Source organism: Xenopus laevis, chromosome 6L (genome assembly GCF_017654675.1).
Source record: "Xenopus laevis strain J_2021 chromosome 6L, Xenopus_laevis_v10.1, whole genome shotgun sequence".
NCBI classification, from domain to species: Eukaryota; Metazoa; Chordata; class Amphibia; order Anura; family Pipidae; genus Xenopus; species Xenopus laevis.
The window spans coordinates 52,592,738-52,611,119 of record NC_054381.1 but is presented as its reverse complement, the minus strand read 5'-3'; the positions used below and the strand labels follow the sequence as shown (position 1 = coordinate 52,611,119).

Here is an 18,382-nt window from a genome sequence, read left to right as displayed (position 1 = left end):
GCGTACCTGCGGACATAGTTACATAGTTAAATTGGGATGAAAAAAGTCCATCAAGTTCAACCCCTCCAAATGAAAACCCAGCATCCATACACACACCCCTCTCTACTTTTAATTAAATTCTATATACCCATACCTATACTAACTATAGAGCTTAGTATCACAATAGCCTTGGTCAGGGAATAGGGGTCTTTCTGCCCCGAAACCTGACAGCTTTGCAGCTATTGGGGTACCCAACATGATGCAGGACTCTACACCAGGGATCACAAAATCAACTCTATGCTACATTGTGTAAAATCATGTGAAATGATAAAGCTGTGTATCAAATGTGTAGCAGAGTGTAAAATGTTGATATATGACATTTTTTAACTATGCTTTTTATATTATTTTGTGATATAAAACAATTTACATACCTGTATAAATATGCCCCTTAGTGTTGTCTCTTTAGTGCCACAGTCCTCATTTTATTTATATCTCCTTTCCCTAAAGATTTCAATTTCTTATAAGTTGATAGGGACATAGCAATATGGGTGGTTAAGCAATTGTTTCCATTAAGGTCATTCTGCTAGACATACTGTAAAGAAAGAACACTAATCTTGCTGACATTTCATACACACATAGTATTTTTCATTATAGTAGCCAAAATAGTCTCTTTTTTAGATTTTTCCCATTTACCGTACCATGTCTATTTTTAATGAGAAAAGCAAGATTGCAAAATACAGCTGCATGATTCAACTATGCAACTATGGCAACAGGCAACCCCTGTATAATAATACTTAAGAGAAATTGGCATTTAAATTGTTCAGTGGTGCAAAATATTTCTTAAAACTAAGGTTGGATAGAAATTATGTAATCAATTGATGCCTGTAAACCAGTCTGATAAATTGTATATTAATGCAAAAATCATGACAATGCTGCAAGCCCTACATTGATCATTCTGAAATTTACATTTTTTTTTCACGGTCTTTGGAAAACAAATTCATATACTCAAATATTATTTTGCAGGCATTATTTTTTTTCATATAATGTGCAGGTGCTCAAAAAAGTAAAATCTGGTGTAAATCATATTTCCCCAGTCCTCTCCATGTCAACAACGTTCTGGATAGGTCCCTCCCTCTCCTAATTGTAGAACCCACCCATTAATTAATTAATAAATACTTACCCCCAACACCCACCGGCGTCTTTTTTTGGGTTCTTTTTGTCTCTCTCCTAGCTCCTTGCAGGAGCTCGTTTGTTCTTTTTCCAGAGGTGTAGCAGGGGGCTGTCGTAGTACGTCCCAGGGACGGAGTTTTTTTGGCTGGTGTTTAGCCTTTTTCTCCGACAGCAGGGCCTCTCTCTCTCTCTTTTTCCCATAGAGAAGCCGTCCGCTGTGGTCCCCCTGTTCCCTAGCCTTTACCGGCCCCTGTTGGTGCCCGGCGGCTCGGGGCTCATTCCCTCACCCGGACTCTGTGAGTATTTTGGGGAACAGGGGGGATGGCGGCAGTCAGGGAAACATTTTTTGCGGCTTTCGGCAAGGTCTATTGCCGATAGAGAAGAGAGAGAGCGTGGGACCCGGAACTTCCGCATACGTCACATTTGCGGATCAAGCGGCGGTATGGTTCCGGGTCGGGAGCATCGTCTCTCTCTCTCTCTCGTCCCATGCTAGGCGCCTCCGCGCCGATTGGCTCCGGCTGGGGGGCGGGGCCCTTGGCCTTATTAGGGGACAGGAAGCAGCGGTCCGTATAAGCTCTTTCTAACTCGGCTGACCACACGCTGCTCCTGCCTCGTGGTTAAGTTTTTCTCGGTAGGTAGGGGAGCAGTAGCCTGTGAACTGGGCTAGGAGCCTGCTAATGCATTTTTAATGCATTTTCATTTATCTTTTTGTTTTTCTCCTCCTTTTTGGTAGGTTGCCCAGTTCCTGGTATTGTTCCAGCCGCCATCCCCAGAAAAGTCTACACCCCTGGTTGAGGTAAAAAAAAAAAAAAAAAAAAAAAAAAAAAAAAAAAAAATATATATATATATATATTCTTTTTAGACACTAAACTAATGGAGGGTGAGCAGTCTAAGGCGGGATGCTAGTTAAGCAGTTCCCAAGACTTCTAAATCTTTCTCTCTCTCTCTCTTCTCATCCTGGCAGTGCTATGAGGCCTTCCAGATCCAGAGAAAGATCAAAGGAACAGTCCATCCCCAGGGAGGAAAATGTTCAGACCACGCAGTCCCAATGCCTGGGATGTTCAGAGGCACCTCTGCCGGACAAGAAACTATGCCAGTCATGCCTCAATGCGGCAGCAGGGCAGTCAGCAGGTGCCAGTACAGATATCCTTGCTTGGATAAAAGAAACTGTGGCCAAGGAAGTGCAGGCAGCTTCCAAAAACGTGGGGGGACCCTCAGGGGTTTCCATTTCCCCGGAAGAGGAAGGGGACTTCTGGACAAGCTCAGTGCTGGAATCAGATACCGATCAGGAAGATGAGACTCAGCATTCAGCCTTTGACTTCGCCCTAGTTCAGCCATTGATAAGGGCAGTCAGAACCTCCTTAGCTCTGCAATCAGAGGAACAGGCAACTTCTTCCTCTTTTCTTCCCAAGGCCAAGGGATCTGCGCAAGTTTTCCCGCTACATCAAGAAGTACTGGAGCTGGTCAAATCGGAATGGGAATCAGTGTCTAAGAGGAGCTCGACGCAAGCACGATTCAATAAGCTCTATCCATTTAAGGAAGAAGATATGAAGGACATATCTACTCTCCCCAAGGTGGATGCTCCAGTCCTCAACCTATCAAAGAACACTGTTCTTCCTATCGAGGACCAGGCAACATTAAAGGACTCCATGGACAAGAGATTGGAAACAGATCTGAAAAGAGCCTTTCTAGTGGCAGGGGAATCCCTTAAACCAGCAATGGCAAGTCTGTCAGTAGTCAAGGCTCTTGAAGTTTGGCTAACTAACATAGAAGCAGCCCTCAAAGAAGGACGCGATAGGACTGACATAATAGAGGGTTTGAAGGAACTCAAGCTGGGGTCCTCATTCCTCATGAACGCCCTTGTTGATCAGATTCATTTGGCTTCCAGATCACTGGCTCTTTCCGTGTCGGCTAGAAGAGCTCTGTGGCTCAGATCCTGGGAAGCGGACTCAGCCTCTAAATTCGCATTATGCTCCTTGCCCTTCCAGGGTCAGACACTTTTCGGCAAGAAATTGGAAGACTTAATTTCAAAGGCTTCAGGAGGTAAAAGCCAGCTGATGCCTCAGAAAAGAAAGAGAAGATACCCCAATAAACAGTCGGCCAGAGGCAGAGGCACATTCAGATCTAGATCTCCCCCATACGATCAACAGAATTTTCGTTCCAGAAGCAACAATCCAAGAGCAGGTAGCTGGAGAGGGGGACAGTCAGGATTCTTTAGGGTGGCAAGAGGTAGATCCTCCAGCAATCCTAGGAAACAATTCTGAAGGTGGTGCTCCCCAGGGGCAAACAGTAGGGGCAAGACTGACACTGTTTCGAACCGCCTGGGAGAAATCGATAGAAGACAAGTGGATTCTCAGCATTATTCGAGAAGGTTACAGGTTGGAGTTCAAACATCTTCCTTCTCCATGCTTTCGTCCTTCACCTCTTCCAGCCTGTCCAATAAAGAGAAGGAGTCTCCGGTCATGTCTACTAGCTCTAAAGTCTCAGAGAGTTATTTCCCAGGTCCCAAAAAAGGAATGGGGACAGGGAAACTATTCGATTTTCTTTATAGTACAAAAGCATTCGGGTGCTTGGCGTCCGATTCTGGACTTAAACAGTGTCAATCGGGCCTTGAGGGTCCAAAGGTTCCGAATGGAATCCATAGACTCGGTCAAAAATGCAATTGCACCAAGAGATTGGATGTGTTCACTGGATATCAGGGATGCTTATCACCATGTTCCGGTCTGCAGAGAAGACAGAAGGTTCCTCCGATTCAAGGTGGGAGACGCTCACTTTCAATTCAGGTGTCTTCCCTTTGGCCTCTCCACAGCACCAAGGGTGTTTTCAAAGGTCATGGTCACTCTTATAGCCCACCTGCGTTGGCAGGGCATCCGAGTGTTTCATTATTTGGACGACCTCATTATCCTAGCCTCTACGCAGGCCCAAGCCGTCAACCACAGAGACAGGGTGATGGAGTTTCTCAGATCCCACGGATGGACCCTGAACCTACAAAAGAGTCAATTGCATCCAGCTCAAGTGCTACAATACTTGGGCGCAATCTTGGACTCCAGAGAAGGTACAATTTCATTGTCCAGAGAAAGACAGGAAGCACTCAGGAAAGAGGTTGCATCCATCTTGGAGTGTCACAGGGTCTCGGCAAGGACTTGCCTAAGAATCTTGGGGATGATGTCATCCACCATAGGGCTGGTTCCCTGGGCCCATTGGAGAATGAGGCAACTTCAGCATGCATTTATTCATCAATGGGACGGTTACAGCAAGGATCAACAGATAGAGATTTGCTCCGCAGTGGTCCCAGACTTACTCTGGTGGACGGAGCCCCAGCATCTGTCCCGAGGTTCCGAACTGTTTCCAAGAGCCTGGACTGTAATATCTACAGATGCATCTGGAAGAGGATGGGGGGCTCAGCTAGGCGCCCAGGTAGCTCAAGGATCATGGCCAGCACCTTGGTCAGAAGAGCCATCAAATGTCTTAGAGCTAAGGGCCATTCATCAAGCCTGCCTATATTTTCAGGATCAGCTGGGAGGCTCAAGACTAAAAATAAGATGCGACAATACAACGGCGGTGTCCTATATCAGAAGACAAGGGGGAACAAGAAGTCCTTTCCTTATGGCAGAGGTGGAACCAATCTTTCAGTGGGCAGAGTCAACAGTGATAGATTTCACGGCAGTATATCTTCCAGGGAAGTTGAACAAGGCTGCGGATTTTCTCAGCAGGTATGCAGTGGGAAGGCACAATTGGAGTCTCAATCAAGAGATTTTCAAGACTCTAGTTCGCATATGGGGACAGCCGGTCATAGACCTTATGGCCTCATCCACAAATTCCAAATGTCCCCTCTTCTTCTCGAGGGAGCCAGATCCGATGGCTCTAGCAGTGGATGCTCTTTCCCAGAGATGGACTCACCGTTTGTGCTACGTCTTTCCTCCTCTTCCTCTAATACAAGCAGTGATTCAGAAGATCAAGCAGGACCAAGCAGAGGTGGTTTGCATCGCTCCAGCCTGGCCAAGAAGACCTTGGTTCACGGATCTGGTTCAGCTCTCGAAGGACCGTCCTTGGAAACTCCCAATGTCAGAGAATCTTCTAGTCCAAGGGCCTTTCAGACATCCAGATCCAGGTCCTCTGGCTCTCACGGCGTGGAGGTTGAGCGGCAGACCTTAGAGTCCCAAGGGCTGTCCCAAAGCGTTATTCAAACCCTATTAAGATCCAGGAAATCTTCAACAAACTCAAGATATTCAAAGGTCTGGGACACTTTCACGAACTGTCGAAGGTCGTCGCTATCTCTGCCAGTTTCTGTCGCAGAAGTCTTGGAATTTTTGCAGTCAGGAATGGAAAAGCAATTATCTGTCAGTACCCTGAGAACTCAAGTTTCTGCAATATCTGCAGTCTCAGGAGTAAAATGGGCTCAACACCCCTTGGTGTCCCGATTTTTTAAGGCAGCGATTAGGATCTTACCAGCAAGAAGACCAAGGTGTCCCAATTGGGATCTTCCTAGGGTTCTCAAGATGCTGTCATCACCTCCATTCGACACAATGGATTCTCTCTCAATTTGGTTATTGACCAAAGGCGGCCTTTTTAGTGGCCATTACCTCAGCTAAGAGAGTAGGGGAACTGCAGGCACTTAGCTTTTCTCCAGACAGTCCTACTTTCTTACCAGATCGAGTCATCCTAAGGTTCATACCATCCTTCAAGCCTAAGGTGGTTTCGCAATTTCATCTCAGGGATGAGTTAGTTTTACAAGCTTTTCCGAAGGAATCAGCTTCACCAGATTTGCAAGCCCTGGATGTGGCGGAAAACATTCGAATCTACTGCGAAAGAACAGATTCAATCAGGAAGTCGGATAGACTCTTTGTTATCCCGGCTGGTTCAAGGAAGGGGAATCCAGCCTCATCCAGATCCATTTCCCATTGGATAAAGTGGGTAATCAAAAGAGCCTATTCTTCCGCGGACCTCCCGGAGCCATCTGAAATAAGAGCGCACTCAACCAGGGGACACGCAGCTTCCTGGGCGGCAGAAGCAGGGGTTCCATTAGAGGTGATCTGCAGAGCAGCATCTTGGTCTACGCCTTGTACTTTCATTGCTCACTATAAGCTGGACGTGAGAGCTTCTGAATATTCCCTTTTTGGGGCTAAAGTCCTTAAATCTGCCTCCTCAAAAAATTAAAACATGATTGCAGCATCTTTGTCTATGAGGCGTTATTTTTTCTTCCCACCCTGGGACAGTGAACTTGCTACGTCCCAGAACGTTGTTGACATGGAGAGGACTGGGGAAAAGGGAAAATTGTATCATACTTACCGTAATTTTCCTTTCCTGGTCCTCTCCATGTCAAGGTTACCCTACCCAGTGTATTTCGGATATTTTACGAACTTGTAACTAGACGCCGGTGGGTGTTGGGGGTAAGTATTTATTAATTAATTAATGGGTGGGTTCTACAATTAGGAGAGGGAGGGACCTATCCAGAACGTTGTTGACATGGAGAGGACCAGGAAAGGAAAATTACGGTAAGTATGATACAATTTTCCCTTTTACAATGTAGACTTCTTTGCAGGCGTGGTTATTAATTGATAGCTTATTTTACGATACTTCACTTACAATAATGCCAACCTTGCCTAGATGGCTAATTCCGTTCTCCATCATGGCCACACCTAGGGGCATATTTATTATGCAGTGCAAAAAACAGCGGTATAATACACCACACATCGCTAGGCTTCGCTGTGTAAAATAGAGGTGTAAAAAAATTGTGTAAAATTGTTACGCCTTTTTTACGTGTAAAATTGTTACACGTTACAGTTACATCTGCCAGAAGCAATGCAAAATAACAGCAGTGTGTAAAATTACACACGCCTTGATAACTTATTTTACACAGCTTTATACACCATTTTTTCCTTGAATTTTGTTGGATTGGGATGTTTTAATTTTCTCTTGTCCTTGCGTTTGTATTGACATGCTTATATTGGCACACAGAACATTTTCAGAGATAGTTTGTATCTGAAAAAACATTTAATCGGGCCTAGTAAGTGAGTTTTCTTTTCCTTTTTTTTACTTAAATGTAAACATACCTCTAATTGTTTTAGTCCGAAGCACACTTTTAAAAAGGCCTTGGACAGGGCCGAAACGTTAGTCCTATGCTGTGTTATTTTCAATAAAACCTTTTTCATATTTTTAAGCCCTGAGAGTGCTGATCTTCTTTGGATGGATGATATATATATATATATATATAACACAAATCTTTCATGATTTTTGCATTCGGAGTTTAGTGAATAACCCTCTTAGTGTTTTATATGGCACATGAGAGGTTTGGTAATGTGTACAAATAATAAAGGAAGAAGCTCAAAAACTGATAGTCTAGTGGGCCGGCAGGGTCGCTCCCGCCACGCTCTCGGCGGGGACGACCGCCGCGTTGATCCTCTCTCTTGGCTGCCGGTTTGCTCTATGGCGCGCATTTCCGTGTTTTATGCGCATTTGATGCTGGCGTGCCAAATTCAAACAGTTCCTGGGTGTGATCTGTTTGTATTCTGATTCCTGTTTTGACCCTGCCTGCCTGACTTTGCTGACTTCCGTGATCCCAACCTCTGCCTGTTATCCGACTATTCCGAATCCGACCCGTGCCTGGCTTGACTCTTCTGATTTGATCTTCTGGTTTTGACCCTTGCCTGGCCGACATCGCTTGTATTCTGCCCGCACTGACCCGGCCTGCTTTGACTACTCTTTACGTCTGTTCCTTGAACTGTGACCTTCTGCCCAAAAGACTTTGTTAAACAATCGTGCCCCTCTGCTCGTCCAGAACCCTCGCTTGGCTCCTCTCTGATTAAGACTTGGCGGCATCCAATTAGCCGAGGGCTCCTCCCGAGGTGAAAGGCGGCTGTTAAAGGCGGAAGCAAGAGCCGAGACCAGGGAGCCTAGCATTTTTTCTGGATTCTCGTGACACACTGGGAATTTGTTAATGCTATATAAATGCAAGCTAATAATAATAATAATCACTGCACCTTTGGTCACTACCCAGATCTGCCAGAATAAACCAAACTTAAATATAATTGTATCTAGTCTTGCCACCTACAACCCTTTAACACCAACCACATCTTTCATGACTAATTAGCAGTTACTTTAAATGCATGCTGCAGACTGAACTGATTGCCATTCAACATGCATCTAAATTCCTCAAACATACCTCCCAACATTTTGGAAGTAAAAAGAGGGACAAAAAATTTTTTTCCGCATGTAGCGCAGCAATTTTTTGACCACACCCATTTCTGTGGCCACACCGCCTAATTACCATGTTTGTTTTACAAAATTTGGCAGGTTATGAAAGTTTGAAAATATTTCTCCTTATCTAAACTGTGTTTTTGTGTTTCAAAATTGTTACAAAGTATCTTATTTGCACCTGTTAGCTGTTCTGGGCTCTCTGCTAAAAGCCAATTAAGTTTCTTTTTCTGGCTGTTCAGTGCAGAGAAAAGAGGGACAAATCCAGTACAAATGAGGGATTGCGGGTTGAGCTGTCAAAAGAGGGACTGTCCCTCCGAAAAAGGGACATTTGGGAGGTATGCTCAAATAGATGGTGTGGATTCATAATGCGGTGGTTTTAATGGGTGGAGATGGTAACACTTAGGTGGGGTTTGGGATGAAGTAAAGGCCCTGTGCTAAAACACCCAAGCAGCCTGGGAAGGGAGGCACACAATCCTTAAGAAAAACGTGGGGGCAGTTTGAAGGCCAAATTGCCTTAGATTTGTGGGTGTATTATTATTCTATGTACTTAAGACCTTCTAGGCAACCCCAAAGATGTGCCTTAACTCAGACTGAAACAATAGCATGCTGCCAATAATAAAAATGATAGATTATATAGCAAGATAAATAGGTATAGGACACCTAAAAAAACAAGATTTCCGTATTCGTTTTATACTGTATATATCCAGACGCGCTGATTTCCCCAAGTGGTACAGAATGTACGGAACACGCGGCGTCATCGACGTGAGATCAGCGTAGTGGGCCGCGCGGGCGGAGCAGAACCGTGTGACTTCCGGATACGCGCCAAAAGTGGGTGTTGCTCTAGGAGTCTGGTCGCGGAATTCCATAGTTGAGAATTACGAAGATCGATCGGTTTGGTGAATGAGTAAAACAGACGCTATTGGATTCCATATTATGCAGGGGGATGTGTGTTATTTTCAGGGCCAGAGATACAATGCCTTAATAGAAGCTCAGCTTGATGTTGGTTTTTATTGCTTTATTATAGTTGGTTTTATGATGTGTTGCTAATTATTTGTGTTTTCTTTCTGGCCTTGGTTGTGCGGCCTGTGAGTGATTGGAGCCTATGTGCTGTGTGAGCATTGCCCAACCTACGGGTTTATAGTACATTTCTTTTGATCTGGCGCGTTCACATATTTATGACTGTTTTTTGCATAATAATAACCGTGTCCAGTGAAAATGGCAAGCATTTAAGATTGGGATGTTTTCATTTTCTTTTGTGTTTACATGCTTATATTGCCACACAGAAACCTCAGAGGTGGTTTGTATCTGAAAAAACAATTTAATTGGGCCAAGTAAGTGAGTTTTCTTTTCCTTATTTTACTTAAATGTAAACATACCTCTAATGATTGTGTTACGCCCAAGGAAAATAATTAAGCCAGTTCCACCAAACCAGTTTGAATCCAGCTCTTTAGCAGAGCTTTGTGATGAGGATGAAACAACTGAAAAAAGCTGTTCAGTTCTCATCAATCCTGCGCTCCCTTTACATTATCCCTCTGAAGCGACTGGTGATGGAAAGAATGTGCCAGGTCATGTGCCAAAGGACATAGAGAGTGGTGTGATTGAATCTGGTGGAAGCAAAGTGGTGTCTACAGAACCTGATGCTACCAGCATGAATGACACAGGGATGGAAAAACTAGCACTTCCAGAGCCTGTTCTTACTTTTAATGACTCTGGAGGAAGTATCATTAATGCTTCAAGTTTGCCATCTTGTCAAAGACAGGTGAAAAGACAAACCAGAAGGAAGGCAACTGATCTGTGTGTTGCAAAGGTATCTGAAACAGAAAAGTGTGAGAGTTTAGTACTAAATACACATTCCGCAAATATGAGGACTAAGGCTACAGTTCCACTTAATATTAAGAGTATTTGCAGTCCTGCTCATGTGCTGCACAAACAGAGATTATTGACAAAAATAGGAAACAACCCAAAAATTGATAAGGAAGATTGGAGTAGTGTAGGAGAAACACAAGGATGTTTGAAGCTAATAGGAAAGAAAAGGGGAAGGAAACCACAATCTAAGCAGAATGTTGTGTGTGGCAAGGGAGAGGCTCAGGAATGTGGACAAATAATAGGACAGAAAAGAGGAAGGAGGCCAACAACTGAGAAGGGTACTGTGTGTGGCATAGGCCAGTCTCCACAATGTGTTGAATTAATAGCACAGGAAAGGAAGCTAAAAACAGAGAACAGTGTTGTGAGTTGTGTTAAGAAAGTAGGAAAGAAAAGGGGGAGGAATCCGAAAACTGAGCAGAAAGTTGTGAGTGGTGAAGGCGAAACACAAGGATGTGTAAGAATAACAAGCATGAGAAGGAAATTAAAAACTGAGCATGATGCTGTGCATGGCACAGGAGAGACTCGGGCATGTGAAAAACCAGTAGAAAAGAAAAAAGGCAGAAAAGTGGGTGATGGTGTTGGCAAAAATAAAATTAGTGCTGGGTGTTGTGCACAGTTGGATAAAATGCGTACCCTTCATGTCAGGGTACAGCGATTGCCATTGAACTTTATCCCCCAGTGGGCAGAAATCTCCACAGCACATCAAAGGAGTGTGCCACTTCAGGAGTCTGAGTATAGGCAGGAAGGTGGTGCAACAAAAACAGAAGACAGGAATGATGCTACAGATGTGACCTGCTTAAAAAAGAATCGCAGGAGTCCTAGTAAGACACTTTATTTGTTTAGATGTCTGTTATTGAGAATGTTTAATGATTTTAAACCCAATATTCAAATTATGTACTTTTTTATATGTTTAAGTTGTGTAATGGTCTACGAATATCATAACAGGTCTTCCATTGTCGTTATAAGTCTAGGAGCAACTGTTTTCAATCTGTTTTACTATTTTCGAAGTTGTGTATTGTGCAGGATGCAGGGAGTTTTCTATGAGCTGGTATTGAAACCTATCAATTTCAAAAGCTATTATCTCTATGTGCATTGAATTATTTTAATTCTGTAGATTCTAAAAGTAACCAGTAATGGAGTAGCTAACCTTAGAATGTTATGTTAGCATGAATATCCAATAATTAAAGGGTTAACTACTCTGTTTTTATATAACACCTGCACTTCCTTGAAGTTCTACAGTACTAATAGTATATATGCATATATGAGTTGTAACAGTTTGAGATTTGTGTGAAATTGACACTGCTAATTCTAGTTCTTTATTGGCTTAATTCTGCACAAAATTTACATTTCCAGGATTGGTAAAGAGTGCCCGGGGAAGTCTTTTACTCCAATAGAAGCATATACAGGGCAGGTGGGGGTATCTTTCTCAACTAATTCAGAATAGCACTAAAGTTCTAACCTAAGACTTGAGAAGACATAAAATAAAGGTGTGTTTAATTATGTTACAAATACGGAATAACCATCCACTGAAAATTACTGGGAAGGAACTGCTTTAATAATAACAAATATAGTTACCTGCTTATCCTTTTAAAGGAAAAGTAAATTCAGTGGCGGTGCCAAGTTTAATTAAATTAAACGCCAGGTAGCCCTTGATCTACAATAAGGGGCAGTTTTATTAAGGATCAAGTTGTGTTTTCCATGAAAATATAAGTTTTTGAGGTTTTTTTTGGTCAAATATCAATTCCCCCACCTGCCGGTTAGAAAATTTTCATCGGTGTATCATTTTCATGTACCCATTGTCCCAACTGTTCGCAGGGCCAAGCAGGCAGCTACCCTCAGTTTACTAGTTTCAACTAGATGATATCGCTTGAAATGTTTTTTTTTTTTTTTTCATGGACAATTCCTGAATTTAAAGATCATTTCCAGGCTTAAGATAATGAAAAGATCTTTTAAAAATCTTAGCATCTATGGCCACCTTAAAAGGCACCTGTTGCCAAAAAAAATATTATCCCCAACCAAAGGTGTGGGCTAATAGAGCCCGGTCGGGGGTAACAGTGTTTTTTTTTTTTTTTTTCAAACTGCCCCCGCCAGCACTAAGACTGCCCCCGCCAGCACTAGGACACCTGTGTCGGGACAGCACTCCCATCGCAAGCGGCCATGTTGGGTGGGGCACATGCATGTGTATAATGAGCAAATGCAGCAACTTGCTCATTATGTGCGTGACGTCAGAAGTGCCTTATGCAAAAGCTACTGTTACCCCCCCCCCCAACTGGAGTGCAGGCTCTATTAGCTTGCACCTTTGGTTAGGGATAATATGTTTTGGTAACTGGTGCTCTTTAAGTCAGAACTTTCATCTGACTGCAATGCAAATCAAAGGATTCCTTCCTATTCTTTGTTATCCAACTAGTTTGATCATGTCCGAGGCTTTAGGGTATATGCCTACAAGAGTTCTAAGTTGCATTTGTTATGTGGTGAATTGTTATGCTTTCTACCTTGCTTCTAAGTGAATGTTTATGATTTTAGCCCTGTTGGTCTGAATCCCACAGAGCCATATATAAAGATTAAGGGTATTTATTCCAGAATTTTACATTATTATTTTTTATATTGATTTTCCTTTATTTAAACTGCACCAAGACCTTTTTCATCACATGTAGGTGTGCTCTATGTTTATTTTTGCAGTGACGACAGTATATATTAAAGGTTTAACATGATGTGCGGGCCAGCCCGAAACCCGCAGGTCCTGCACAAAATCCTCTGGTAGTTTTAAAAAGTGGGTCACTGACCCCAACAAATGCTCTATAACACTACAATTTTTTTTGTTATTGCTACTTTTTTATTATTCATCTTTCTATTGAGGCCCTATTCTAGTCTCTTATTCAAGTCAGTGAATGGTTGCTAGGGTAATTTGGACCATAGCATCCAGATTGCTAATTTTGCAAATTGGAGAGCTGCTGAATAAAAAGTTAAATAACTTAAAAAAACAAATAATAAAAAATATAAATAACTCAAAGATGATCAGCCCCTTTATATTAGAATATTTGATGCTAATGTTTTAATTAGTAGAGTGGGAACAGCCTTAATTTCAATAGGTGTAATTATCTCACAAATTTCTTGCAGATCCACTTAACAGTATATAGGGTTTTATTTCCTTGGAATTAAAAATATTTATTATTAGAGATGCACCGAATCCACTATTTTGGATTTGGCCGAACGCCCGATTCCTTCGCCAAAGATTTGGCCGAATACCGAACAGAATCTGAATCCTAATTTGCATATGCAAATTAGAGGTGGGAAGGGGAAAACATTTTTTACCCCCTTGTTTTGTGACAAAAAGTCACTAGATTTCCTTCCCTGCCCCTAATTTGCATATGCAGATTGGGATTCAGTTTGGCCGGGCAGAAGGATTCGGCCGATTCCTGCTGAAAAAGGCCGAATCCTGGATTTGGTGCATCCCTATTTATTATTAAACCTCCCTTTTGCAAGATGCAATTAAGAGACTTCTATCTGTTCATAAAAGGGTTTACAGTGAAACCTAAGTGTTACATCCCCTGATTTTGTTTCCCCGCACTTTACATTAGAGTCCTGCAGCGGGTCAGGTACCCACAGGTTACCTGCAAAAAAAAAAAGCGGGTACCCTGCGGAATGAGGGTAGGCTTTTCAGGTGCGGGTATAGCTGCAGGATCGCGGGTCTCTTCCTGCTGCAGCTCTTTCCCTCCACTCGTCTTCCCCTCCCATCTGACTTCAGACACAACTCTCTTACATCACACGGCGTGCTTCTGTCCCCCCTTGGCTATCGGCCACTTTTGATGATGTCTCTTCCGGTTTGCAGCAAGATCACTTCCGGTTTGATGGTGGTCAGTGGGTTGCGGATAAGACAGTTGCGGGTCAGGTAGTGGTAGTGGGTAAATATGCGGGTCATGTTTAGGGCTGCGGGTCCGGGTCTTAGAAATTGGTTCCGTTCAGGACTCTACTTTACATTTTTTTTTTGTTTTTTTTTGTGGTCCCATCAAGATATAATGCATAATACATGTCTCTGATTTTAAATGTTCCTGGATTTTACACAATTTTTTTCTGGTCCCCTGAAAAACTGAAATGGGTGTTCTACTGTATGAACATATATTTATAGCTTGTGTGTTCACTTGGTAGAATGTTACAACAGTAAAGTGATCCCTAGAAAGTGTAGAATGGAAAGTGATTGTTGTGTCTAGGGCATAGAGGTGGTGAAGATAATCTGTTTTTAAATATGTTTATAATAGGTATGGTTGTTTTAGTTAAAAAAAAAAAGTTGGGTTTTATGTGGGACTTTTATTATGAGCTTTTATGTTTGGGTGACTGGTCCCCTTTAATTATCCAGTATTGCCTTGGTTATCAAGTTTGCAGGCAAATAGATTGCATAACCAAGCTTATTGCCTATATAAAACCTCAGATCTATGTTTTCTCCTTTGCTACTCTGCAGATGCTATGGAATGCTTCAGTGCTGTTCTTTTATGAGCATGGCTGGGAGTGGAGGATAACTTGACATTTGGGCAAACTGTATGGATTTCTCAAATCTGATTGCTCAGATAGATTGATGAGTTGCTAATCTCTTCTTAGAACAGAGGATGGCCCCCCTTTTTTTTTTTTTTGCCATACGGTGTCTGAACGCATTAGGAACAGTAACACCAAAAATGTTGTGTTTTAAAGTAATGAAAATATCATGTATTGTTGCCTTGCTCTGGTAAAACTGATGTGTTCGCTTCAGTAACACTACTATAGTTCATATAAACTTTATAAATTGCTGCTGTGTAGCAATGATGAGAAATTGAAAAAAGGCTATATGGCACACGTTAAATAGTGGTTAATAGATAAACCCATTATGTTCTACAGAACTTAATGCTCCTGTTAGGAAAAAACGTCACCACAGCAGTGCCATCTTATCTTGCTTACCTGGCAGTTCGATTATGATTTGTTCCTGCATAGTAGTGCAAAGTCCCATGGTTTTACCCTACTGCACATGCAGAAGTCTAAATCTGACAAATACACATGAATTTTTAAAGTAGCAGTGCATTTATTATTTCTCCCTGGGCAAGTCCTTTTGCACTTTCTTTACTGTGCTAAGTTTTGCAATGAGCACTCAATTAATTGAATAAATGTTTTGCTGATATAATTGAAAATGCGTGATACTGACCCGTTCCTATACCTTTAGCTGTGTCGGAGGGTCAGATGAACACAGGTTTGCGGGGGCTTTGAGCGAAACGATTCCTGGTGCAGCATTTACTTTATACTGACGCGTTCCTATGATTTTAATAGGAACGTGTCAGTATCGCTTTAATGGGGGTTCCATACTGTACTTTGTAACTTTGGTAAAGGCTGGTAACAGCTAAAACAATAAATGTTTTTGTTTTTTTATAAGTCATGTGAGAGATGTGATTTTGTGTGTATGTAAATATATATATATATACACATACAACAAAGGGCAAAATGTCTAATGCAATAGAAAATATTTACCATTGTTGCTTTTAAATATGAAAATTGGATAATAATTTATTTGTTTTTGTTTTCTAGGACAGCCAAAACTCTGTGGATTCCATTGTTGTGTTTCAGAGCAAGGGACGAAACAAGATCGTACACAGCAGAAAGCTTTATGTTCTACACACAACTGTTCTTTCACTGTTACAGATCAAGCACACACGGTAAATGGAATAAAGTGCATGCGAAATCCATTGCTTGACGAAGCAAAAAATAGAGAAAGTAAATGTTCATATGGTTGTTCCCAGTCTTTAACATTTCTAAATCCTGTAGTAAAATTACGTAACTGCAGCAACATGAAGAGGCTTATACGTTGCTCAAATCTGAGGGTAAGCAGTCCCAGAAATGAGAATACATGTCCTGCAGCAACAGTAGAAGAACCTGATCCTCAAAAACAACTACCATCTCCTGTTTACACTGTAAATTCAGTTGTCGGTACAGATTCTTCTATTGGAGGTAATAATTCCAAGGAACTGCAATCTATTACAAATGGCTTGGCAAATAGGAAAATTAAAAGAATATTGAAGGTAAAGTGGGACTTTGGAAAAAAAACAAGTAATTCTACAACATGTTTTAATGAACATATTCAAAGGGACTCTGCAATGTCTGTCAAACAGAAAACGAAAGATTTAAAATGTAGTAGTAATCATTCTGTCAACACTGAATCATCAGATCCTTGCACTAATGCTTTGGAAAAGAATATTGAGGAGATAAACAATAACAAAAGTGACTCTGTACATTTGAATTTGAAGGAAACTCTTTTTGATCAAAGCCCAAGTCAAAACAAAAATGAAAGTTATGCTTGGCCTCCGATAGAATGCAGGACTACACAATTACCACTTGTAGTGTCAAAGTATGAAGGAAATGATAGGGAATCCCTTGACTTAGATTGTTCCGCAGTTATTAGAATGTCTGTAAATGAGCCAGTGGTTGGTGGCTTTTCAGACTGTTCACTTACAGAAGAAGAGGCTAACTTTGTAAATAATAATCATATAAATGAGTGTGCGGAAGAATGCAAAACCTGTTCCTGTCAGAGAACAATTCAGTTTACTGGGAAAACCAAATGGAAAAGTTCTTGTGCAAGGACATGTGTATGGGCTTTCCCAAGAAAAAGAGCTTCCACTTTATTTAGTACAGATATACTTGGACTTGACTCAGAATTGTCTCTCACCCCCTATCCCAGTGATATAAATTCTTTATTTCAGAGTAATGCAGTAGAACCATTGCAGAGCACAATTGATGACAGCGAAGGAATATGTAAAAAACTAAAGTTGGATTTTATATCGAAAAATGACCCTCTTGCTGTCAAAGCTATTTATGATGAGGGTTTGCCTCATCCTCAGTCAGAAACTCCTGAGCTACCTAATACTGTAATTGAGGAGGTATGTAATGTAACTGAAAGTGTCCATTCACTAGATGAAGAAAACCGCTATGAAAATTTAGATTGTTGGCCATGCAGTTCAACTATTATTGAAAGTACCATCAATATTCTTACTCAACCGCTTCTTGATGATGAAAATGTTACCAGTTGCCCTTTTTCTGAAATTCAACCTTTTTTACAAACAGTTGATGACATTGCCCTTAGCAGTTCTTTTGAAAACTCAGAACCAAGTGTTTATTCCAGAGCCAGCTCCATGGAACCTGATAAGAGTTTCCTCCAGTCAGAGACTGTGCTAAAGAGTATACAGCATGTATCTCCAATACATGAATGTTTAGACAGTAATGAAGCAAACAATAATGGTGAGATAGAATTCAGCTTTTTTCATTGTATGCACAAAACTGCAAATGATAACACCTGTCTAAGTGAGGAACATACCACCAAACAACTTGATAATACTGGTGGCCCATTAGATGATTCAAATTCAAGTGGATTGGCTTTGACCCAGGTTGAATCTCCAAAGAAAAGCAAGCTCATGGAATTCGGAAAAAGTTCAGATGGGATGAAAGAATATGAAGATGATGTGCTGTTTCTAGATGTTGTTTCAGATGATCCAGATCTTTTTGGGATTCCTGAAGAACCTTATAAAAGCCCAGCTTATAATGCTGACAACAGTGAAAATAATAAACAGAATGATCTGAGTGCATTAATGCGTAATCTGCAGGAACAGGAGAGCGCAAAAATCAATAAAAGGTATTTTGTAAAAAAAAACCACCCTGTATAATGATAACCTTAAAAATGGGTCATTTCTTGCCAGCAAATAGTCTTTTCAAAATCTGCATATCATTAACTTAAAGGGATTATTTAATGTTTTTATTGTTTACTTTTTATTTCTAAATTATACTGCTTACATTTCAAATAATTCACTCTACCATTTAAAATTGTATTGTTAAGCCAACAAATCAATTTTTTTAGCAGTAATATTGGTGTGGAGGCAGCCATCTCAGTGCATTGTGCTTGATTCTGAGCTTTGAGAAGGAGCCAGCACTTCAGGATGGAACTGTTTTGAGACAGCTATTGTTTCTGCCCTTCCCATTGTATTATACCACAACCCTAGGTTGTGTTTGCATTAAGATTTGCTGCTATACTCATGTCTACCAATAGGTGGGGCTAGCAATGCAAACAAATCCTTCAGCCGAGGCGTCAGGTGGCTGCAATCTGGTTAGCTGCCCATTGTTCTGCTTATAGGATGCTGATGGGCTGCTGGGGAGGGAAGGAAGGGGT

At 41.5% G+C, this 18,382-nt stretch overlaps 1 protein-coding gene across 3 annotated transcripts in view; it reads left to right on the top strand.

The window, feature by feature from the left end:
• The first annotated feature begins 9,094 nt into the window (after positions 1 to 9,094).
• Positions 9,095 to 18,382, top strand: part of topaz1.L (testis and ovary specific PAZ domain containing 1 L homeolog) — a 57,984-nt gene continuing 48,696 nt past the window's right edge. For 2 of the 3 annotated variants that reach the window (XM_041566028.1, XM_018267481.2), the window contains exons 1-2: positions 9,183 to 11,033; positions 15,757 to 17,851. In XM_041566028.1, the coding sequence (XP_041421962.1) occupies positions 9,728 to 11,033; positions 15,757 to 17,851 (3,401 nt within the window). In that variant the 5' untranslated portion in view covers positions 9,183 to 9,727. The other variant, XM_018267482.2, reaches the window with a different exon arrangement.